This window comes from Strix uralensis, chromosome 14, assembly GCF_047716275.1.
Source record: "Strix uralensis isolate ZFMK-TIS-50842 chromosome 14, bStrUra1, whole genome shotgun sequence".
Taxonomy (NCBI): Eukaryota; Metazoa; Chordata; class Aves; order Strigiformes; family Strigidae; genus Strix; species Strix uralensis.
In genome coordinates, this window is record NC_133985.1 from 24,160,747 (window position 1) to 24,185,150 (window position 24,404).

The 24,404-nt window shown below is 51.9% G+C and overlaps 2 protein-coding genes and 1 long non-coding RNA gene across 5 annotated transcripts in view; 2 read left to right on the forward strand and 1 right to left on the reverse strand.

Moving 5' to 3' along the window:
* Positions 1-8,897: 8,897 nt before the first annotated feature.
* On the forward strand, positions 8,898-20,023 carry LOC141949543 (C-terminal-binding protein 2). The gene is made up of 9 exons (XM_074883270.1): positions 8,898-9,104; positions 9,726-9,880; positions 9,959-10,103; positions 12,522-12,728; positions 13,344-13,558; positions 14,341-14,471; positions 14,636-14,763; positions 15,319-15,439; positions 16,509-20,023. Exons 1-9 carry the CDS (start codon positions 9,056-9,058, stop codon positions 16,678-16,680), a joined length of 1,323 nt encoding a protein of 440 aa, XP_074739371.1. The 5' UTR covers positions 8,898-9,055; the 3' UTR covers positions 16,681-20,023.
* On the reverse strand, positions 19,838-21,409 carry LOC141949545 (uncharacterized). The gene is made up of 2 exons (XR_012630806.1): positions 20,869-21,409; positions 19,838-20,363 (listed from the first exon to the last, which is right to left on the reverse strand). It is a non-coding gene; the product is annotated as an uncharacterized LOC141949545 (long non-coding RNA).
* Positions 21,410-21,509: 100 nt separating this feature from the next.
* KDM3B (lysine demethylase 3B) overlaps positions 21,510-24,404 on the forward strand; it is a 64,249-nt gene continuing 61,354 nt past the window's right edge. For all 3 annotated transcript variants that reach the window (XR_012630808.1, XM_074883357.1, XM_074883358.1), the window contains exon 1: positions 21,510-21,786. Coding sequence is in view for 2 of the 3 variants with exons in the window: in XM_074883357.1 (XP_074739458.1) it covers positions 21,616-21,786 (171 nt within the window). In the remaining variant the exon portion in view is untranslated. The remainder of the gene's footprint in view (positions 21,787-24,404) is intronic.

Here is a 24,404-nt window from a genome sequence, read left to right on the forward strand (position 1 = left end):
GCGTTTGGAAAATAACAGGCTGCTATTTGTCTCCCATATGGATTTGTCAAGGACCAATACAATTTCTTCTACAACAGCATAACAACAACTTCTGTGGGGAGGGAAGAAAAAGAAGAGATCATATGTACTGGGGATCTTTAAGAACAGCTCTAGACGGGTCAGTCCAGTTTGGTACGAGGGAATAGTTTAGAGGATCTCTCAAGTTCCTTCCAGACTCTTCTTCTGATTCTGTGATTATAAATCTTCACCCAAAGCCCACTGAAATGATTCTTTAACTCAGCCCTGAAGCAGATAAAAAAGGAAAGTTAAAATTCTTCCTTTCACATTAAAGCTGGATGCTTTGGCAGTGTTTTCAGGTTGCTTTGGCAAGTGGCCAAGTAGAGGAACCCAAACATAGTGTCTGGCAATGGGCTGGCCAGTTCCCTACACCTCACTAGTCGGCACAGCCCATGACTGCAGCGCCACGGTCCCCTTCTCAGTGTTTGCATAGCTGTATGTATCTTTGCTTGGGACCCATGACAGACCAGGTTATCTGGTTATTCCTTTCTCCCCACACACATGCCAGGCAGCACTGTAACCTTGTTACAGTCTCAGAGAGTTGGGTAATTAGCAGTCTCTCACAACCAGAGCTTTCATCACTCCTTCCATTTGAAATTGTATAGGCCAGCTCTGACCTGTGGGGGTCATCTACCAGAGTGATGTAGAATATCTCAGGAATCAGTTTCTCTAATTCTGTGCAAGGTCCAGGCCTTTGACCTCCTCAAACAGTGGCAGAAATGGTGATCAAATCTGATCAGATTTCCTCCGCTTTTAGCACCAGTTCCATGATTTATGTTGCATGTATTGGTCTTCGCAGGTTCATACAGGTCCTGGCTGATTTGGGGTTAGTGATGTCAGCGGGTCCTGTGATGACAGATGACACCCAGTTGGGCAGGAGTGTTGATCTGCTGGAGGGCAGGAAGGCTCTGCAGAGGGTCTGGCCAGGCCGGGTCGATAGGCCCAGGCCAATCACATGAGGTTCAACAAGGCTCAGTGCCGGGTCCTGCTCTTGGGTCACAACAACCCCACACAGTGCCACAGGCTTGGGCAGAGCGGCTGGAAAACTGCCCGGAGGAAAAGGACCTGGGGGGGTGGTCAACAGCAGCTGGATGTGAGCTGCAGTGTGCCCAGGTGGCCAAGGCCAACGGCATCCTGGCTTGTGTCAGGAGTAGTGTGGCCAGCAGGGACGGGATCATCCCCCTGTACTTGGCACTGGTGAGGCCACACTCAAATACTGGGTTCAGCTTTGGCCCCTCACCACAGGAAAGACACTGAGGAGCTGGAGTGTGTCCAGAGAAGGGCAACGGAGCTGGTGCAGGGTCTGGAGCACAGGTCTGATGGGGAGCGGCTGAGGGAACTGGGAGGGTTTAGTCTGGAGAAGAGGAGGCTGAGGGGAGACCTTATCACCCTCTATAGCTACCTGGAAGGAGGGTGCAGAGAGGGGGGGGTTGGTCTCTTCTCCCAAGTAACAAGTGATATGACAAGAGGAAACAGCCTCACGTTGTGCCAGGGGAGGTTTAGGTTGGATATTAGGAAAAGTTTCTTCCCCGGAAGGGTTGTCAAGCCCTGGAACAGGCTGTCCAGGGTCATGGTGGAGTCACCATCCCTGTGGGGATTTAAAAGCCGTGTGGGTGTGGTGCTTAGGGATGTGGGTTAGTGGTGGCCTTGGCAGTGTTGCGTTAATGGTTGGACTTGATAAGCTTAAAGGTCTTTTCCAACTTAAATGATTCTATGATTCTGTGATTCTATGAAACAGATACGTGACTAAGGCTCATAGTAAGTAAATTCTTGTCAGATCTTTGCTAGTATTTTCTTTTACCCAAAATTAAAGTGTTAACTTTATGCATCAAGGTTGCATGGGGATTAAACACATGCAAAAATTGGACAGCTTGTTCCTTTCCTTCCCATCCTGGCAGGTGTGTTCATAGCACCTTGTCCACACCTACTGCAGTAAGCACCATTCTGTTTGTAAGCAGTACCTGGGCAGTATGTCATCATTTAAATAAACACACTCACTTAAACACAGGCTGTGAGAACTGTCACCATTTACACATGGGACCTTGAGGCACAGAGTTGCCCAAACTCATCAAGGAAGTCAATCTGCATGTAAATTCTTTGAATCCAGAGTGATGCAGTCACGTTCATGTGTGTTTCATAGAGCTGTTTTCCTAGCTCTGAAGAGAGTTTGCTCCTCAGCAACTGGTTGGAGGGTGTTACCCCTGCACATGTATGAGCGATGGGCCGTCACTTCAGCAGGGCTGAGGGAAACCTTCAGTAAAGTATTCTGCCATGGTCAAGCAGGCAATCAGTTACCGTACAGAACCAGGTTATTACAGAGCTGTGATTTCTTTCTACTGAATCCCATGAAGACAGAACTGGTGCTCTGACCCCGGGGTGAACCATCGTTCTCTGCGTTTATTCTCAGAGGTAAATGCTGCTCTGCCTGACGTGCATTTAGATCAAAGAGGACAGCAGTATGCAAGGTGATCGGGCATCAGGTTTGCGCTGCCTGTTTCATCGTTATTTCATTCTCATGGAGGCTGTGTGGTTTTGACTGTTACACTGAGAATCATCTGCCCAAGAGAGCAGCTGCTTTTACAGCAGTGGCAGGAGCTCGCGCTCCCTCCCAGCATGACCAGGATAGCTTGGTACAGTTCCTCCCCTCACCGCCCCACCTGCCCCCCCAGAATACTGCCTTACTTTGCTTTTCATTTCTATTTTATCATTCATGAGCCTGGATCCTCTGGTCCTTGCAGTGCAGATTACAGTCACAGTGCCTCTCATGGAAAATACTAGCACCAAACCTCAGGTTCTTGAAATTCATTGGAGCCATCACAGTTTACCTTCTTCACATTGCTTTCAGGCTATGAAGGACTTGATACGGTGCATGAGAGTTTTTCCTCTAACACATTCAAAACTCATTCAGCAGGTTTGGACACATGTCAGGCCACATCTGTGTCACGTCTTACCATAGGCTGTGGAACCAGAAATCCGCTCACCGTGCTGGTGCTGTTTCCTCATTAGTTGCTCCTCTCTGGTGGCAGGAAGGTCCCTACAGTATCTGCAGGAGGAGTTTCAGTTTCCTCTTCTCTTCAAATCAACAGCAATGGACAGTCCTTTCTGTTACTGGGGATCCCTTTTGAACAAACCAAGAGCACAAATCGATAGTTTCCTTCTGAAATGACTGAATATTGCTGTGTTAAAGCAGCAATTCCAGTGATGTGCTAGGCAATTCTGCTCTACGCCTGTGACTGCCACAGCAAGTGAAGAGTGGGTTTGACCAAGCAAGTGTTTTGTTTGCAGTATGTGCCAAATTACTTAGTTTTACCTTATTTTTTGTAGTACTAATCTAACGAAGACAGTAGCACACTGGTGCTTCTGCTGCTTTTTTCAGGATTTGATCACTACAACCCTTCTTGAGTCAAAACCGGAGCATGTTACCCCGCAGTGCAGAAGATGCTGCGGCTCTGAGGGCTGAGCCTTGGTCATTTTTAAGGAGTACTGTCAGAGTACTACTGCAGGAGGCAGCACAGAGGAGGGCTGTGCAAACACTCCTCTGCCTGGGCTAATATTTACAGCGCCATACTCTGCTCTTTACAGGGCTAGAGACAGACAGTAGACACTCAGCTCATATTAACACCTGTACACTACAGAAATATTAACCTAATGCAAACAGTCCAGCAGAAGTTAATGTCTATATTCATAGAAAACCAAATAAAAACCTCTTTCATTTCCTAGCATGAGTGCTAGTGCCCTAAACAGCTCTGGCTGCTCATTGCCAAAGAAGGATCAGGGGTTTGACACCCATAGCAGCTACCCATAGGCTTCTGCTCCAGTATCTGTGATATTTGGCCACTTCTGGCTCAGATATATAGTTTTCTTCTTTTGCTCCTATGAATAAAGCATTCAAAGCTGCTCTTGTACTTTAGCCCCAGTGCAGTTCACAGCAGGAAGATCAGAGACATTTAGGTGTCTGGATAGGTACAAAGTCATAAAGCTTAATGGATAGATGATATCTTTGGTGAGAATAACTCTGTAAGTCATCCTACAGGAAAAAGGAACTAGTACATTTATGATGATAATAATTTAGGGTGAGCGATTGACATGCTGAACAACAGAGCTTCAGTCCAGAGGAGCTTTGAGAAATGAGGGGACTGGGTCAACAGGCACCTTGTGAAGTTGAGGAAGGGAAGTGGCGTTGTGTAGCAGGGAAGGGTGACCCCGTGCATCTGTTCGGGCTGGGGACTGACTGGCTGAGGAGCAGTCCACTGAACGAACCTGGAAGTTGCCATGGATACCAGTAAGCTCTGATCCTGAACAAGACAACCCACACAGCACCCTGTGTCAGAACAGAACATGGCCAGGGACTGACAGAAGTTATTCCTGTCTACTTAGCAGTGGTGTGTCCACACCTGGACTGCTGTGCACAGCTCCCTGCCCCTGCGGTTCAGGAGGGATGTGGAGGAACTAGAGAGGGGCCAGTGGAGGGCTACCAAGATGGTAGCACGTGACCCACAAAGAGGTTGACAGAGCTGGGCTTCCTTGCTTGGCAAAGAGGAGTTTCAGAGGTGACCTGTTCTCAGCCTACAGCTACTCGAAGGTGAGTTGCAAAGGTGACAAACCCAAACTCATGCTGGCAGTGACAGGTGATAGAAGACGTGGTGATGGCCACAAGTTCTACCCTGGGTTGTTCAGGCTGGACACTATGAAAAACTTTTTCGCTAAGAAGTTGGTGCAGTGCTAGAACAGGTTATCCAGAGGTGTGTTGGAGTCTGTATCCAAACTTGTAGAAAAAGCCACAGCTGACTTGCTCACTAGCACACAGGTTCTGGATTAGAGGCTCTGTAAGTCCCTTCCCACCAACTAGTCAAGGCAATGGTTAGTGTGCATGTGCTTGGATGACAGATTTAGGAGCAATCCAAGTCATGAGCAGCTCAGAAGAAAACTTATTTGTAAAAGGAAAGCCAAAATATTTCAAGAGAAGAAGGAGCTCCTTAGAACAGCACTGCTCTACTACCTTAAGTCTAAATTTTTTTCAGAGACAAGAACATAGAAAAAGTAAGTAGTTTAATAATGCATCACACTAGATTTTGATTGAGACATTTAAGCGATGCAGTGTGAGCCCAGTGTTGTGATCCTGGTGTATCCACTGTCAGAGCAGGTACTTGCTCCCTCCTTGTCTGGAGTGGAGCTGAAGCCGCGTGCGGGCCAGCGGGCCTGGCAGCGGCCTCCCAGGTGGGGCTGTTGAGAAGCACGTGCTGTATTGAACATGGTAACTGAAACGTAATGGAACTGAAAAGGAGAATTTGCTGTTCCTGTAGGTTGGCAAGGTACGAGGTATGAGCGCGACTGGGTTACAGAACATGCATTAGGTTGTTTCCCCTGATTGAGCAGCAGCCCCACGGCTGCTTTCCGCAGTGGAATGGCCCGGCTTTCCCTTCCTTCACACCCTGAGAGGGGGCTCCAAGGGCGTCAACCCGCGGAGCTCAGTGGTGCCAGCCGCTGCCACCTCCGCTGCCTTTCAGTGCCGTGGAGGAAGGACTGGAGGCAGAGGCTCCAGCTGCTTGCAGTAGGTTTTAATTTTAACCACCCCTGTACATTTTCTCCTCTTTGCTTGCGACCGTGATGGGCACATGGCAGGGCAGCAGCGCAGGGCTGTTTACTTTACATCTTATCAGCAGCATTAGGTGCTCTCGAGACTACCGGGAAAGCCCAGGGGCCGCTCCCACACGGCAGGACTTTGGACCGGAGCACGGAGCTACTGTGTCCAGATGGACGAGGCTTTCTCTGCTCGTGCCGGCCGCGGCAACAAGGTTTCTGGGATTTCCAGTGTCTTTGTCCTCAGAAAAGCCCTCTCTTCCCTCCTAACCCTCCGGTGCTTTTTCAGCGTCCAGCAAAGTACTTCCGAGCGATCAGCAGGATGCTGCTGACGCCCAGGAGCCCCCCCTGCGCCCAGAGGGGTTGTGTACACGCGTGGGGTCCCGCAGCGCGAACGCCGGGGCGAGCCCCTGCCGCGCACTGCGGCTGCTGGGCTACCGGTGAGGCGGTGGGGTTGTCTCCCGGGGCCGCAGGGCGGCCGGAGGGCAGCGCTGCCCGGTCCCGTGGGCAGCGGCACAGGCGGTGCCGGTGTCGGGGCAGTTTTTATTCAGACCGACTGGCGCGGCCCCAGTGCCGCCGGCGATCTGCGTCATTTGGAACAGGGCGGGGGGGCCCGGCCGGGGGCACCAGCACCGGGGGGGCGGCACCGGGTGTCCCCGAGGGGTGCACAGGCACCGGGACACGCGCTGCCGTCTGCGGGCCGCCCGGTGCCCCGGGGTGACCTCCGGGGTGAGACCCACAGACAGACACACACAGACAGACACAGACACACGGACACACAGACACACGCACACACACGCACACCCCCACCCCCCACCCGCCCCGCGGGGGCCGGTCCCGCCGCTGGTGCCGGTGTCGGTCCGTAGGGGCGGGTTGGGCCGTGCCCGCGGTGCTGCCGCTCGAGCGTCCCCTGGCGGCCCCCGCGCTCAACCGCAGCCCCGGGCGGCACCGCGGCACGAGCCGCGCGCGGGAACGGCCGCGGGCGCGGCCCCAGCCCGTTGCCCCGTTGCCCCGTTACCCGTGCCGCAGGCGCCGGGGGGGCGGCGGAGGAGAAGGCCGCGGCACTGCGCCTCTCGCCGGTAACTGCCCGGGGCCCGGAGCCCGGCCCGGTGCCCGCAGGACGGGGGTCCCCGGGGCGCCTGACGGGCCGCGGCCACCCGCGGTCCCCAGGCGCAGCGGTTCTCGGCGGGGCCGGGCCCCGGGGGGTTCGGGCCACAACCCCACCGGCACGGCCCCCCCGCTGCCCCCATCGCCTCTTCTGCCTCCAGGCTGTGTGTCACCACGGGCTGCTCTGAGCCTGCGTCCCCCGGCCACGCTTGGGGCGTCTCTGGGGACACTCTGCCGTGGGACACTTGTCACGGCGGCTCCTGGGGTCCCCAGCACAGCCCGCAGGTGCTGTCCCCCAGCTCCCGCCCCCAGCGCTCGGGGGGGTCAGCAGAGACCCGCGCCGTGTGCCTGGAACGTGCTGGTGGGACTGAGCTGGTGGCGGCTGCGGGGGGCAGTGACAGTGGCACCCGCTGCACCCAGCGTGGGGCACTCGCACGGACGCGGTCAAGTTCTTTGCCTCAGTCTGTTTTCTGAGGAAAAAAGGATAGCGAAGGAGGTGATTGCATCTCCTCTCTCACCCCCAAACTCTAACTGGTGACCGTTAATGCTCTGCCGAGGGAGCAAACAGAAGGTTCTGGATATACAGGATGTGTGTGGGGGGGCCTGTCCGGCCGTGTCCTCGCTGGCTTTGTCCCACCCCACGGCTCCACGGGTGTAACGCCTGTTGCTGCCTCGCCTGTCTCATGGTGATGGCATCCGTCCTCGCCTGGTGGGAAGGGAGCTGTCTCTGTTCAGGGAAATCTGTGCAAACAAGACAGGTTCTGGGAGCCACCTCTAGAGACACCCAGCTCCAGCTCCCGGGCGCTGGGTCACAGCAGCAAGGGAGCCTGTTGTGGTCCAGCCGGGGAGCTAAACCCTTAGCCTGCCTGGCGATGTGTCTGGCTCGTCCGTACACGGAGCGTGAGCACTTGTGACTTGCTCGGGGGCTGAGCCGGGGGTCATCAGCGCCCCCAGGGTCCGACCTTCCTCCCGGAGAGGCAGCGAGCGTGACGCGCGCAGCGAGGGGGTAGGTGCGGGGTATCACTAGAGGGGCTGCGGGGAGCTGGAGACAGCGTCGTGGTGCTGATCCACTCCCAGGGCGTGGACACGTGTGGGGATGTGGCTGCAGGCGCTGGGCTGTTCCGAACGGCCCGTCTGTCCCCGCAGACGGAGCTCCTGGCAGACCTGGGGCCATCTCCCCGCTCCGGGCAAGGCGGGCTGCGGTACCCACCGCCCCGGTCAGCTCCTGCAGCCAGGCACCGCTCTGCGAACGGCAAACCTGCCCCTCGAACGCCTGCTGAGGCCTCTCTCACTTTGGAGAAGACCCGGAGGTGTCGCGGGGCTGAGCCAGGCCCAGCACGCCCGTGTTCCCCGCCGTCCCCCGGCCGGCAACGTCTCCTGTCCGCCCGCGCACGGCAGGGAGGAGCAGCGAGAGCGCCCATCCTCAGGCGGCTCCGCGCAGGAGCCCCACGCCACCGAGTGCCCGGAGTCGCAGACCCCTGGATCTGTACGGCTGCGCTGCGGCTTCTCAGCGGCGCTTCTCGTCCCGGCCCTGCCAGCAGAGCCCCCGCGGCCCCGCCCAGCAGCGCCGAGGGACCAGCGACCTCGAGGGCCACCGAGAACAGCCCCCGGGCCCCGCGCGACCGATCCGGGAGGGTCCGCGGGAGGTGCGGGGGGGCGGCAGCAATGGGTCAGTCCGCGCGTCCTGTCCCCTCGGGGCGGGACTCGGGCTCCCGCCTCCGGACCCGCAGCGCGGGCAGCGCAGAGGAAGCCCCGGCACAGGCGGGCCGGGAGCCGCGCGCCGTCGCCTGCGGGCCCCGAGGTCAGGCGCGAGAGGCCGCGGGGCCGCTCCCCCCCGGCGAGTGTCGCGGAGCCGGTGAGGCTCCCGGGGCCGAAGAGCACCGACCCGCCTCCCGCTGCAGCGCTGCTCCTCTCCCACCCCCGCGGCCCCGAGGGGGCTCCGGCAGCCCCAACCGCGGGCTCAGGCCGCGCTGGTGCCCGCCCCGGCGGCGCAGCCGCTCCCGCGGGGCCCGGAGCGGCGGGGCCCGAGGGGCACTAGGGCCCAGCGGCAGGAGCGCGAGGCCCCGCCTCCGGCCCCGCCCCGCCGGGCCTCGCCCGCCGCCGCCCCGCAAGGGCTTGTGGGGCAGGCGGTGGCGGCGCGCGGGCCGGAAGCGGAAGCGAGCGGCGCCCCCAGCTGCGGCGCCTCGGTGGTGGCGGGGCCGCTAGGCGCGGGGCCGCGGCCCGGCCCTTCCGCTTCCTCCGGGAGCCGGTGGCGGCCACTGACGGGGCGACCGTCCGCGGCGCCGAGGGGCGGCGCGGCCCGGCGCGGCCCATGGACCGGCACAAAGTGAAGCGGCAGCGGCTGGACCGGATCTGCGAAGGTGAGGCGGGGCGGGCGGCCTTCGGCAGCGGCCCCGCGGCCGGCGGCGGTAACCGGCGCCAGCGTGCCCGTGTGGCGGCGGGGACCCCGGCCCAGCCGGCGGCGAGCGGGCCTGCCGGCGGCTCGTCCGCACCCCGCTGCCTGCGGGCGGGCTCCTTCCCTCCGCCCGGCGCCGCCGCAGCGCCTGCCCGCGGCCCTGCTGCGGGGCCGCGCCTCGGCCTTCGGGAACGGGGCGGCTGCCCAGCGCCGCCGGGGCCGCGCGAGCGGCCGGGCTCTGCCCGCGCCAGGAGCAGGCGGCCGCAGTGTGCCGGGGCGCCGGGGGCAGGTGAGGGGGTGTAGGCCTGAAGGGCCTTCAGAAGCAGTTTCGGGAGCCTGGAGCAAGACGGCGTGCTTCTGAGTAGACCACCTCTGTCATCTCCTTATTGATAAAACATGGTTTATTTTTCTTTATGTAGTGGTAGCAGATTTTTTTTCTAGCTTCATTTCCCTGTGTTTGTTTCCTATTTATTGCTTTTGCTTTGACTAATCCCTTCCTAAATACCGTCGAGCTCTAACAGAACTAGTGACTCGTTGGCCTAGCAGATGTCTTTCGTTAATCACTGCTGCTGACTCTCGTTAATAGGCATTCGGCCTCCGATTGTGAATGGCCCAATGCCAGCACGGCCACTGGTTGCACTGCTGGATGGACGAGATTGCACCGTGGAGATGCCCATCTTGAAGGATGTTGCTACAGTGGCGTTTTGTGATGCTCAGTCAACTCAGGAAATCCATGAAAAGGTGGGCAAGAAAATGTGTGAGCGTTCAGATGCGTTCCGCCTCAAAGCGGAGATTGATTTGGACTGGTTTTTGTTGTAGGTGCTGAATGAGGCGGTGGGAGCGCTGATGTATCACACCATTACCCTTTCTCGTCAGGACCTGGAGAAATTCAAAGCCCTCAGGGTCATTGTGCGTATTGGCAGTGGCTATGACAATGTTGACATCAAATCTGCTGCAGAATTAGGTATGATGACACCGTTAGGGCTCTGTTGTGATCACAACTGAATGTGAGGTGCAGCACTGCACATGGCTTTCTGTTTGATAGCTGAGTCCATTTAAAGCCTTTTATGTAAAAAGATTTGCAGCTGCTTAGTACCAGGCGTCTTTAGGAAGCTGACCAATATCGGGGCTGGTAGGTGGCTTGAAAGAAGGATTTTCAGTTCTCAGCTTGCTCTGCTAAAGATGTCAGCATCTTTGCTGTTATTTGGGATTCAGAATCCTGAACATGGTGTCTAGGTAACTTTTGGTGAAGTGGCTTTGAGTTTTTGTGGGGAAAGAAGTGAGCAGACTCTGACGTTCAAAAGCAGCCTGCAGATGCGGGTACAGGGTAAACTCGCTGTAAATCCTTGATAAGTGAGTTTTCCTGTTAGTTTTTTATATGCAGGTAGGGTCCAATTCCACACTTTATTACTGATCCCTTTAGAGCCCTCGACACGTGAGGAGTCTCTGGATCAGGTGACAAAAAGCTGCTGTTTATCAAATGTATGGCGGTGAGATTTCTGGACCTTGTAGCCTCCTGGGTGAGGCAGATCATCTGAGCCCTGCCCCTTTTTTGGGTTTACGTCAGTAATTTAGAAGCTTTCTTAATGTAATGCAGATCAGATGAAGCTTAAATCAAATGCAAGTATTTATATATAAAATAGAAATAGGCATTACAATTTCCAGGTCTGTAAGAACAGATGAATTGCAGATAAATGAAGGTGCATATTTGTCTAGTGCTTGAGTTGGGTCTAAAGAGTTCTCACCTGAATGATTTGACTGAATAGTGTCAAGAGTTCCTGGCAAGGTCTTTGGCTCTCATCCAGCCATTACATTTTTGGGCTGATTTTGGAACCTAATCTACTCTTTAAGGTTCTTGATTTAAAGTCACCATCCATATCTTTGATTCATTCAGATTCATAGCTTTCCCTTTCCCCCCACTCCACTCTCATTAACCCAAGGAGACATGGGTCAAAGTTCTTCTACCACCAGACTGCTCTGGAGTGGTAGTATGACAACCTTTATGCATGGCCAGATTTGCTTTTTCATGGACAATTAATGATTATTTTCATGCTTATCCAGGCCCTTTAATGCATTCTGAGGTAAGATACTGTTCCTTATGTGTTCTGAATCTTCAAATCAAAACGAAGGGCTGTGTTTTCTTACATTTGGGTATAGTATTATGTGTAAACACAAATTTGTGTCTAGCTGTGTAAGAGGTGAATGCCTGTGGCTTGTCTGAAGTGAGATTACAAGAAACTAGGTTTCCCTGGCTCCCCTCCTCATGTCTCCGAGTCATCTGTGTGGCATTACGGCACAATTGCAAAGGATTTGATAGAGAAAAGGAGTCAGATACCTGGCGTTGTGCGTGGCCATTGCTTTCCTAGGTCTCTTGGGAGAGCGTGATCTGAGTTGAGTCAAATGTCCTCTCTGTAATAGGCTTACAAACAGTGATGCGTTGCTGAGTTTTATGTGCCTTCAGCCATTGCCTAGATTTTATTCCTAGTTTTTAGGTATGTGGTGGACTTCTGAGGAGGAAGGTTTCCTTGGTTTGGCAGGTGGCTAGGGTTATGTTTAGGAAGAGATCATTTTTTCATCTAGTTATTTTCATTCCTTGGCTGGTTTGTTGAATGATGGATAGCAGTAGTGAAGTGGTATGTTGCCAGCCCTGCCCCCCCAGCTTTTTTTTTTTTTCAATAGACTGCTCAGGAATGACCAGATTTGCTACAGTGTTCCATCTTTCCCTTTCCTGACAGTAATTTGTGCTTCCAGGACTTTGACTCTGTTTGCATTAGTAATTTACCTGATAGTTCTAGCCATGGGTTTTATGGTCCCTTGTGGCTCTCTGTTATTCTAGAGTGGGAGTGTTATGTGTTGTTATTTTTAAGTGTAACTTCAAATAGATGTAGAGAGGCTCCTGCAGCTTCTCTGCATTTAATGAGTTAGTTACTTATTGTTGCTCCTGGGGAAGCTGATGCTTGTGCAGTGAGCATCTGGACTGTGAAGCATGAAAGAGCTCAACCATCTGTCTTAATCCTTCTACAGTCTGCCGGTGAATCTGTTGGGAGTATCTCTGGAATGAGTGCATCTTTTTGGATGCAGATCTTCTAAAACAGTCGGTTTCTTGCGTCACCTGTATGACCCAGTTTTTTCATTTCAGCCTGTTTTTTTTTCCTGGTGAGGGTGTCAATCAAATGGATATTTGTAAGGAAAAAATTGTATTTCCTCGGGGTTAAAAAGCTGTCTGGTTGCATCTATGTTGCTGTAGAATGAGCTTCTGAAATGAATCCTGTGTTTCTTGGCAGTAGTTCTGAATTATCTTTCAGCACTAACACCTGAAGAGCTCTATGCTGGCTTAGTGTTGCGATGCTAAAAATCTTATATGCCCTCTATGGCTTTGTAGGCATTGCAGTTTGCAACATCCCTTCCTCCTCAGTAGAGGAGACTGCCGACTCCACCCTCTGCCACATCTTGAACCTCTATCGCCGTGTTACTTGGCTGCATCAGGCGATGCGGGAAGGGAATCGAGCCTCCAGCGTAGAGCAGATTCGAGAGGTGGCTGGAGGCGCTGTGCGTATCCGTGGGGAGACTTTGGGCATCATTGGACTAGGTAAGTGATGGGAATTGTTAGATTAAAAAGTGAACTGTGAAAGTTGTTGGGAACCTAAGAGTTACAGACTGAAAAAGTGATAATTTTACAGCTGTTCATTGTGAAACACACTGACTCATAAGGAATGCTAGTGCCCTATTCTGTGATGCTGGATATCTTCAAGAGTTGGGTGTATGTCCTGGGATTGGGGATTTTTTTTGGTATTGAAATGGCTAGAAGAATTGGAACATTCAGACAGCTCTTCTCAGTGACTGTTTCCCTGTGTGCTAGGCTCTGTATCAGTAACAAAGCCACCTGAAAGCTGCCAGTTCCTTCTCCAAGTTCTGGTAATCAGATCATTACTGCCTCTGACTCAGGGTCCAGATTTGGTTTGGAAAGCAGAGCTCCTTCTGGGCAAGCTCTGGCTATTGCATGGGGAAGGACTAGAATGAGCCACATGGGATCAGCACTGAATAACCTCCTCTGGATCCCTGCGGCAATCCTAGGGGTTTCCGGGGCTGCAGCACCTTGGGCCCTGGCAATAAACTCCAGTGTAGGCTCCCAGTCTACCCCAGTATCTTGTCTTTAAAGTTTGTTTTACCTTTCCTTGATGATTGTGGGTTTTCTTTTGTGAAGGCCGAGTTGGACAGGCAGTGGCTCTGCGAGCCAAGTCCTTTGGCTTCAACGTGATTTTCTATGACCCCTATCTGCCGGATGGAGTGGAGCGATCCTTGGGTTTACAACGAGTAGGAACCCTGCAGGATCTACTAATGCACAGCGATTGCATCACATTGCACTGCAGCCTGAATGAACATAACCATCACCTCATCAATGACTTCACTATTAAACAGGTGCAGCAGGAGCTTGATTTCCCCCACAGAGCACTGTGGAAATGAATGCAAACAGAAACTGCTGCTTTCACGGAGGCTGAGAGCGTGTGAATCCTGCTGCCTCTGTCGTGTGCCTCCTGCTGCCTTTGGAGGCTGGGAGCGTGTGGATCCGGGTGCCTGTGCTTTGTGCTGTATAGAGTTCCATGTTAAGAGAACAATAGGATTGGCTCTTCTTGCCAAGTAATTTCATTTATAGAGAATGTTTTAGGTGATTCAGTAATTTCAGATTGCCTTTAAAATGCAGAATTGATGCTGCTGGTCAGAGCCAGATGTGGTGTGGCTGGGACTGTGTAAGTTTCTTTACACAGCTCTGCCAAAGCCTCTCTGCCCAAGCCCACTGCAAAGTCAGTCTCGGGCTCTACTCCACTAGTCTATGAATGCTTGTCAGTGCTTTCATGAGAGACATCTGGACGTTGTAGTCCAGTTTTGTATAGCTGGATACTTGATTCATGTCCTCTTTCTTTTTTAATGTAGTAGGATGAATATGGAGTGCAGAACTTGAGAGTTCCGCTTTTGCCCTTGTTGTCTTCTGGTTTTGTTTGTTCATTTTTAAAGCCAATTTCTCAAGCATTGCTTGCAGGCATTTCCCCTGTGGTTAGCTTTGCAGTGAGAGCACTCCTAGTTCGTCCAGGCCTCATCTAATCACTGCAGGCTCCTGCTCATTTCCAGTAGACTTCCCAAGATTCACTTAGCCTCCGTGAAAACTCTCGTTCTCAATCTACTTAATATTTTCCTTCTTGCAGATGCGCCAGGGCTGCTTCTTAGTGAACACAGCCCGGGGAGGGCTGGTAGATGAGAAGGCCTTAGCGCAAGCCTTGAAAGAGGGGAGAATCAGAGGAACCGCATTGGACGTGCACGAGTCGGAGCCCTTCAGGTAATGTTGCACCTGCGTGCCTGCTGCTTTCCTGTGACTCACCTGTGCTGGATGATTCTTTCAGTTTTTTGCTATTCGAGTTACAGTGATACCCGAGAGGGCAGACACAGTTACCGCTTCTGGAGAGAAACCACTTTTATTTTTTTTTCCCCCAACCCCCACAGCTTTGCTCAGGGGCCCTTAAAAGATGCACCCAATGTGATCTGCACCCCTCACACTGCCTGGTACAGTGAGCAGGCTTCCATTGAATCCAGAGAAGATGCAGCTAAAGAGATCCGCAGGGCTATTACAGGTAAGGAGGAAGGCTGTGTGCTCCGCAGCTGCTGCTGAAGTAGTTTCCTTTTGTTAGTTCACTGCAAGGATTATTGCTGATTGTTCTGAAAACTTAGACTCAGTAACTGGTTTCTGGACCTGGAGCGTAAGTTGATAATTGTCTCTTTCCTTTCTGAGAATCTTGTAACTGGTACTGGAGTGGCACTTCCCCTCCCTGGGAAAGCCTTGTACCTAGTACATCTTCCAAATCCTTTGCAATAATTCCTCTGACAGTTGTACTGTACACGTTTTTTTCTGGAGTAGTACATATTGTCTCTTGAGGAAGGTGAGGCTTGGCAATTGCAGTTTGTGGCCAATAATTTCCACAAGATCACAGAAGTGGGAAGGAAGGATCAGTTTCTTGTCTTCTCCAGAGACCGGTTGTTCAGAGGAGAGCCTCCCCTGCCCAGTGTTATCCCTTGGAGGTAGATGGAAAAGATGTGCATTTCCTTTCTGCATTCCTTTGTAAATGCTTCAGGGAACGAGCCCCTCCTACTCATGTCCTGGTTTTTTGTCATTCTCGGTGCTCTTGCAGGTCACATACCTGATGCTTTGAGGAACTGTGTTAATAAGGAGTACTTGCTGTTAGCAGCTCAGTGGTCCAGTATTGATCCTGCTACTGTCCACCCAGAGCTCAACGGAGCTGCAGCGTACAGGTGAGATACGCAGGTTGTCCAAGTTGCTGCTTCCAAGCGTATCTTCCTGCTGAAGTAGGCCCACATCCCTCTTTGGGTTTGAGAACTGCTTGTGCCTGCAAGCAGGTCTGTTTCTGTTCCCGTGTACTCTGTATGCGGGCTCCTTCCAGAAACTCGACAGCAGCACTTCTGAAGCCGTACTAGGATTTAACATTTACTTGGTCATATTTAGTCCCAGCTGCATACTGATTCATTTTTCCAAATCCTTGCAAGAGCTGCCCAAGAGGTATCTGGATATAAGAAAGCCTGCTGGGTGCCTGAGAAGAGGTCTGGATCTTAACAGTTAAAGTTGTGCCTATTGTTAGGGCTGTATAAACAAAGCACCATTCTTATCTGTGGCCCAAATATGGACTATTAAAGAGACATTGTCCAGTGGATTTGGGCAGTGGCCTAAATAGGGTGTATTTCAGTTTATTTGTCCGTTACAGACCTGCCAAGTGATTGTGGGTGGGTTGCTTCCCTTCTGTTTTTCTCCCATCTGCAAAGTAGGAAACACATTCTGTTCCCTTCTCCGAGAGATCCACAGAGATTCGGATACATTTATTGGAGAAGGCAGGGAGGCAGAATGGAAGTAATGGAAGAATGGAAGTTCATTAGCAATTCATGAGTATCTCTCCCCTGTTTTCATCTTGTGTCTAGCTGTTTTGTAGTTCAGCTCCTTACTTTTTCTATCTTGGAGCCCAGTGAAGGATAACTGGCAGCTTATGCTCCTCCTGCTGATGGGGGGGGGGAGTTTTCAGCCCTTCAGGGTTCCTTCATACAGTGCCTCACACTGTTTTCCACTGGAGATGAACTTTGTGCCTGTTTTCCAAATGCTTAGTATGTGACCTGAGAGTCTCTGCCTGCCTGAGAGCAGCTGCCATTTGGTATTGGGGTATAACTGCTGCTCTGGAGACTTTCCCTGTGCTCTGCCAGAGCATTTCTCTTAGAAGGAGGTGGTTGTATCCAGCAGGTGCCCGAGGGCATGGCTCCTTTCCCCTTGCATAACTGCTGGACAAGCTTGTAATTCCTGTGTTTCTGTTGGTTTTAGGTTTCCTCCAGGAGTAGTGGGAGTAGCCACCCCTGGGCTACCAGAACCGCCCGTAGTGGAAGGGATGGTAGCTCATGGGATCCCTCCTGTTCCTCACTCTGCACCGCGTACCCCTTCCCCAGGAGACACGAGCAAACTGGATGCAGACAGAGAGATCCCTGCTGACCAATAGCAGCATCTTTCTCTCTCTCCTCTGGCAGCAGAAAAAGTAGGAGGGTATCTCCTCCTCGGACCTTCTTTAACACCCTACAGAGACTGTTTCCTGTTCACACAGGATGGGAGAATGCATTTCATTACCGGCAAACTTTAGCTCTTGCCTTTATTTTGTAACCCTTTTGTTTTAATCTCTCAATGAATCTTTCTCCTTCTCTGGGGCAGGGCAGCAGTGACCTTGCCTCCCCTCAGAAATACTTGGTTTAACGAATTAGTTTTCCCATATATCTGCCTCGGTTGCCTGTGACAGGGAACTGCCCTTGTGCACTGGAAGATAGAAGTGGAGCTGCCTGATCAGGGATGGCCCTCCATGTTCTGAACACCAGACTGCAGTGCACACTTTTCAGTTGTGACTTGTAGCTTAAATCTAATTTGGCTGAAGGTCTCTAAGTAGCCATGGGGAGTATTAGAACAATATTAGTGAATTGGAGAAGTTGTGACTATTGTCTTTATCATGCCCTTGGTAGAATGCAGCCTAGGCTCAGCTCTGTGTATTACTTCGCTTGTTTTAATTAAGGTTTCCTGTGAGAACAGACATAGCGCAGGCGTTGCTGGCTCTTGACCATACAAAGTTTTGTCTATGCAGTACTAGGCCTGAAGATAAAAGTGACAGTCTCAAAGCCAGCCTTGTAAATAATTTGGAAGGGATTAAAATGTCATCAAATGTGTTCTGGTGGCCACTGTGTTTGTGAGGCTTCAGAATAGTTCACCCTGGAGTCTGTGTAACTTGGAGAAGGCAAGAGAATGCAGAAATAGGAAAAACTTGCACTGGGAGACAGCAGGTAGCAATAACTTGCAGCTGCAGTTGCTGGTTCCTCACACACACGTACCTCACAGTCTAATGGTGGTGTTTATCCACAAGGTATCTATCGGGTTAGAATTCTAAGCTTTTTGCTACAGATTTTTTTTTTTTTTTTGGCATAACTGCATCAACTATCAGTAACATACCACTTGTCTCTGTGCTGATGGAAAAGGCAGATTTAACAGTTGACCAAATGAATTGACTTTAGCTCTGCTAGCCTACTGCATCTCCAATAGTGGGCCGGGCAAGACAGTGTTTTTTTACACAAATAAGCTTTGTAATACTAGAGGAGAAGGAACGCTCTTCGCCCGTCACCTGAAGCCAAGGCAGGATTGTTGGTCTCAAGTCTTTTCCCATTTCCCACATGACTGAATATGAATCGCTTCTTTGAGGGGTATGGAGTCTTCAGCAAAACAGGTTCCACAGGAAAAGATTTTTCCTTAATTCCAAATCTTCCTTGACTTTTCTCATCTTGTTACACTTCAGTTACAGCCTTTCCACGCACAAGCTGTAACAGTTCCCGGCTGGTTTGCTCCCGTTGTGTGGGTACGTTGGAGTAGGGGCTGTGTGGGGAGCGCCCCGCATGCGCGGCTTTGCCTCCCTCCCTGCCTGGATTCTTCCCCTGCTGCCTGTCTGTGACTGGAAGCTGAATGGCTGGGATCAGACTGGAAATACACCTTGAGGGGTGGACAGAATCCTGTGTTTAGGCTCTTTATAGTTTGGAAAGCTGAGAAAAGCTTTTGGAGTCACTACATTTTCAGATTTTTTCCTGGTTTTAAGTTTTTCTCCAATACTGCCTTCATCTAATGGCTTACTACTGATACAGGGAAGTGATTCATCCCCTTCTCCCCCCCCCAGCAATTCAAGAAAATAGGCAAGACGTAAACTTCAGGTGTTTTCTTACAGATTTGACACTTTTAACTGTTTAGCATTAGTGAGATGATACTAGTTCTCTAGGGCTGAGTGTCTTTTTTGATCAGGTATTTGTCTCGGTGAAGGTTCTTGGCTTCTGTGTTTTCCTGGATGATGCTGATTCTACTTAAAATTCATATACCTCCTTTACTGCTCAGGTTTAGCAGATCAGACTGGGACTGGTGGTAGGCACAAGTTACAGGAGAACTTTTTCTGAACAAAATCCTCGAGCTCAGAAGCACGTTGACTGCAGCTGTACCTAAAATAGCCAGCAGTGCTTTCCTGAGTGATCTCTAGGAGGTGGAAATTTTACAAGCTACTAGCTCAGAAACCTGTTCTTCTGACAGGCAGATGGGGAAAAGTTTTCAGGGACTGAGAGCTCTTCTATCTGTTACCACATTAGGGAAGCAGTCTGTCGATAACTACTTTTTCCTTATTTGCTGCTGCTGAGAATTCCTGCCCTGCTTAGAGGTTCAGGTCTGAGATTGTTTTGTGGTAAGGGGCTTCTAGTTATGAGCTTTGCGAATACAGAGGATCAGAGTACATTGACCCTGTCTCTTCTAGAGCACAATGCAAGATAGATTTATTTTTTTAAAAGAGGCAGCAATTTTTTTTTCTTCTTAACTGCAAGTATCTATATAGACCAGTCAAATAACTGAGCAGAAGAGTGGGAAGATCTCATTTGGGGGGGCGCTTGAGTTTCTCAATTCTTAGTTGTAGTGTCTAGATATACTGGTGACTAGTAAGCCTAGGAACTAAATAACTGATGTCATAGAAATATTTCCAGTTACGGATACTAAGGAGTTGAAGCTGACGGCATTGATAGCGGCTCTGTTCTGTCCAACACTGTGTAGGCTCGTGATATGAAGGCAATTTTCCCCTTGTCTAAAGCCACAGCAGAAAATACTGAGGTAAAAATGAACAGAACCCTTATCGTGACCTCAAAGAAGGGCTCTCTTTGTGCTTATAGGACTACTCTGCTCATATGCCATTTGTACCTCTGCTTATAGACTGAACCTGTTATCACCAGACAAAGGCTGTTCTGAACAGATAGCTCAAAGAAAAATCTACCAGTCCTGAAGTACCCTGTGGTCTTCTCCACCCCCCAAGTGCCAAGTCCTTTGTTAGCGCTCTCCTGGGCGATCTGTGTGATACACTGACTTGCAGCTCCCCCTCCCAAGCTTAGTGCAGTTATACAGAAGTGGAAGGATTTTTCTTTTTTTCTCTGAATGCCTGCCTTCAGAGCTAGCGCAGAGCTTTAATCCCAAAGAACAGAAGACTCCCAGGGTGAGGCAGGAGTGCCCTTGCTGCGCTAATCTGCTTACAGGAGGTGCTCACACTGTCCCAAGGTACATTCTGTTTGTCAGGGTCACTGCTGCTGACCAGCTTTTTTATAGAGGACTCAGAGTTTCAGAAATATATTTTTGTAGACAATGACTAAACTGTGAAACATTGAAATAAAGCATGTAAACAAAAACTTACAGCACTGTCCTCTGTACAGATGTTTTTCTCACTTCAGTCCTCTCCTGACTCATGAGAAAATGTTTGATTACTTCTTGGATATATTTTAATAAAGTTCTCCAAAGAACATGGCTGCTGTCTGTGGAAGGGGTGGTCTTGGATACAGTGTTGAAGGGGAGGGTTGAAAACTTGCGTGGGTGAGTATCTGCATCAGTCCTGCTCTTCTCAGGTAAGGTGGATCTTCTGCACAGTTGCTCCGGGATCAGCCGCTCTGTGACCGCCTGGATGCTGGAGCACGGAGCTCAGTCCGGGCTGTGAAGGTGGCAGACTGGGGCAGCCATCCACAGGGTTGGGCAGCATGGGGTCTAGCCTGGGGCTCCCAAGGTGAGTTTGTGGGAAGCGGTTTGGCAGCCTTTTCAGTGTGTAGTTTAAATACAGACGTCTAAACAGCAGTAGGCGTCTTCACCCTTTTACAGTAAATGAGTATTTGAAATTAATATACAAAATTAGCCCATGAAACTGATTTTTCCAACATATAATAAAAGTTGGTGCAACAGAATTGTCATTGAAAAAGGGTTAGGAAAGGGGGTGTGTGGGAGTTAGTGAGGCTATTGGCATGTGGTAAATCAAAACCTGAACTGCCTCTTGATGTAATAATCTTAGAATCTGTTCAGTACTTTATCTGCATGCCACATCAGGACTAAAATCACACCATAAGGAGTAGAGATAATGGGATGAAATGACGAAACACTGCTGGGAACAGGCACAGGGTGTGAACTGGTGTTGGGCATCGCCCGACCCCTCCCCAGTACAGTAAATCGCATCCCTCTAACCTGAGGGTAACAAAGATGGAAAGTTTTCATCTACAGGTCTACAATGATTTTGAATCAATGAAAACAAGCAACTTGTCTGTGTTGCTGCTAGCTCAGTGTCAGATGTCGCTCTGCCAGAGCGAGCAGACAGCACACCCACCAGGAAACCCCTTCCTTGCACAAGAACGTCCCTGTCCTGAGGGGTGCAGCGTCTGCTCCTTGTTCCAGCGCTGGGGTGCAGCGGGTGGCGTGTAACGGTGCAGGATCCTCAAGTATTTTGTAGTGCAGTAGGCTGAAGAGGAGGTTCAGGGCACGAGAACCGTTCAATCGTACCGACGAACCGTGACAGCCGTCCCCCGCGGACAGCTCCCACACAAACGGCTTCTCCCGCTCTGCCTCGCTGCGGAGCCAAGCGCCGGACCCGCGGGTGAGGCGCTGCGGCTGCTCGGGGGCCAACGGCGGTTCCTCGGGCCGAGCTGAAACCCCCCGCCCCGCGGGCGCCGCTGATCGGCCGGTTCGTGTCCGTCCCCTTCGCAGTGGCGGTGAACCCCCATTCCTGGGCCGAGTCCCGGGGGCGGGCTGGGGGCGGCCTCCCGCTGCGGCTCCTGCCGGCGGTCCCCGGGCTGCCGCGGCGCCTGTCCCGGTCCCCCCGGTCCCCCCCGGTCCCGTCGCCTCGAGCCCCGGGGGCGGCGCCGCGAGCTCCCGCCGGGCGTGCGGGGCGGGGCGGGGCGGCGCGGGGCATTGTGGGGCAGAGGAAGGGGGGGAACCGTGCGGGCGCGGTGCATGCCGGGATAGGGGCGGGCGGCGCTCGGAGGCCCAGCGCGGGGCAGCCTCTCGCTCGGTGGCTCGGGGCGGCGGCGAGCGGTGGGCTCGGGCCGGCGGCGGAGGCGGCTCCTGCCCGTCGGGGATGGCGGACGCGGCGGCCTCCCCCGTGGGGAAGCGGCTCCTGCTGCTGCTGGCGGCGGGGCCGGGCGAGGGCGAGGCGGCGGGGCCGGAGCCGGGGCCTGCGCTGCCCTCCCGGGCCTGGCGGAGCGGCACGGTGCGGGCCATGAGCGGAGCCGTGCCCCAGGACCTGGCGGTGAGGCCCCGGCGGCGGGGGGGGGGGGCGCGGCGCGGGGGGAGCGGGGGTGGCGGTGGGGGAGCGGGGGCGCCGCGAGCCGGGGCCGCCCCGCGTGGGCCGCGGCCTCCCGCCGCCGGGCAGGGCTGCGGGGCGGGCGAGGCGGCGGCGCCGGGGCCGCGGGGCGACGCCTCCCCCGGGCGGGCCGCGGCAGCGCCGTGCTGGCGGCCTGCGCCGGGCCCCGGGGAGCGGCGGGGCGGGGGCGGAGCGGCCCTGCGAGCCGCGGGGCTCTCCGGGCGGGGCGGGCGTAGCAGCCTCGGGTGCGGTGGTTGGAAGTAACTTCAGCGTGAAACAAACGCGTCCGGGACGCTCCTGCCTTCCGATGGCGAAACGTCTGTATCGAACTTTGGAGCGTGGGGGTTTGGGTTGGTTTGGTTTTTCTGGGAAGGTGTTAAGTATGTTCGATCAGCCTAAACGATGCCCCTTGCCTGAAGGCTGATTTCGTGCGGGGATGATGGATTTCGTTCTGTCTCAGATTTCATTTTCAGCTGTAGGAATCTGTGCTTCGCGTGACGTGTTGTTTAAACGCTCTTGAGCATCTGTTTGGTTTATTCCTGGTGTAGCTCAGCGAGGCAGTTGGGTGGAGATCTTGAAAAGAGCTCTTCAGAGATACCTGCGCTGTTCCTCTGTGTTCCCTTAGCGATGGCGTGCTTCGGAGAGCTGAGGGCTCTTAAAATGACCCACGCGAGGGTGAACGAGGTTCTGTGTTAGTGAAGAGTTTTGTTAGTTCTCCTTTTGATCAGCTTTTTAACAATTCTTGTTGTTATGAGACATTCTTTAGACTTCTTTGCAGAGCTCTGACTTTGGGACATTTTCTTGACTTCCCACAACACTGCTGCTTTCTTTAGCCTTGGTCTAGCACTGCAACTAGGGCTATCAGTAGGAAGGAGTGTGCTGGTTTTAGCTTTGCAAACCCAGGTGGCCTGGCACGCGATGTCTGCGGTTGAGAGCTGTGGTGATGCACTTTAGCTCCTCCCTTATTTGTCTAAGGAAGAGGAAGAAAACAAAACAACCCAACACATGCAGAAAGGGGATCTTTAAAAGGAAAACGGGACAAGCGTTTGAGACTCTTACCTGAAATGTAAAAATGTGTTGGGGCTAACTAAGATCTGGTCTGGAGAGCTACTCTTGTAGCAGACTGCATTTGACACGTGTATCATGAGTATTCTTGCGTTACGGAATCATCCATCCCAGATAGGAGTGTGAGGTAATGAATCTTTGGGGTGCCTGATCTTACTACTGTTTTGGTGGAAGGACTGGTGGAGTGTTGCCTTGTTTTTGTGTGTGAATCTCTGTCCAATAAAAGGTGGTCAGTTGTTTCCTGGTTAGTTGTTACTATCCAACCATGTGACGCCTGTTAGACTACCCTAACAAAGTAGAAGTCAACTTCAGTGCGTGATAGCAAGGAAAAAACAGAGGTTTTTTTGGTGTGTGAATCATTATCTTTGTTCAGCACCGCAGTTCTCACCCCAGTTCCTTTCATCAATAGCCTTCCACTTACCAGGGTTTCGGTGATGCCGCTGTCTCTAAACAGTGTATTCTCCAAATCCGTACAAGAACTCTTATATGTGAACTGTGTGAAATACTCAAGGCATGTTTTTCAGAGTTCTGTAATGCGAATACTTAGTGTTGTCATGGAACCTTCCACGCATAATGAACACTGCTTTCACAATGGTAATGATGTACTATCAAAAAAAAAAAAAAAAAAAAAAAAAGTCGTCTTTTTAAACTCATTCTGCCAGAAGAAGTGACGAGTTGGCACCAAGCAGTCAACCACAGTTTGGGAAATACTCATCTAGGGTAAAGTAATAGTGTGAACTACGTCTGAAAAGGGCTAGGGAAAAATATATTCTACTCTTTGGGATCCTTAAGTCTGTGCTTTCCTGTGGTATCCTGAGAGGATGGTTTCACTTACTAGCCCGTAGTCTGATGTTGGGCTTTTGGAAATACAAAACTGCAGTCAAGTATCTACACTTTTCCAAGGCAGCAAACTCGGGAATAGAAGTACAGAATTTAAAGCGGTTCAGAGAGCAGCTGAAATAGCGCGCTTTTTTTTTTTAATATTGGAATTTTGGGAAACCATTACTTTCTCTGGTGGGGTAAAGCCTCTGAAAAGGTTTTTTTTTTTTTTTTTTTTTTTCCTGTGTAAATTTAGTTATAGAGAGTAGCTCTTAAATATTCTTACTTTGATAAAAGGTGGAATAACCTAATTATGGTTAGTCCAGAAAAAAAAAAAATAATGGTCAGTCCTAGTTGTGTCATCTTGAGAGCACCTAGAAGAAATCCTGAGGAGAAACTGTGCTGCTCTTAGAAAACAGCTTTGCCTTTTCTAACTAGAAACAGATCTTACCCTTTTGCTCAAAATGTCTCTTAGGACAGAATGATAAAAGACGTGTCAAGCTTTAGCTCAGTATTGTCCCAATATTGTAAAAGGACACGTTCCACGTTAAGGGCAGAGCAGCTCAGCGTGTCCGGTGCAGGGCAGTGCTGCTCTTGCTTACGTGGGAAAGTGTGTGAGGTGACTGTTTTAATGCACGGACAAGCTGTACAGATACGGTGGAGGTTAGGAGGCCTAGGAC

What these genes read in the sequence shown, in the direction of transcription:
- LOC141949543 (XM_074883270.1), top strand. Translation starts at nt 9,056, where the DNA reads ATGGACCGGCACAAAGTGAAGCGGCAGCGGCTGGACCGGATCTGCGAA. An exon ending in GATCCGCAGGGCTATTACAG is followed by an intron (nt 14,764 to 15,318) that starts GTAAGGAGGAAG and finishes GTGCTCTTGCAG; the next exon opens with GTCACATACCTGATGCTTTG. An exon ending in AACGGAGCTGCAGCGTACAG is followed by an intron (nt 15,440 to 16,508) that starts GTGAGATACGCA and finishes TGTTGGTTTTAG; the next exon opens with GTTTCCTCCAGGAGTAGTGG.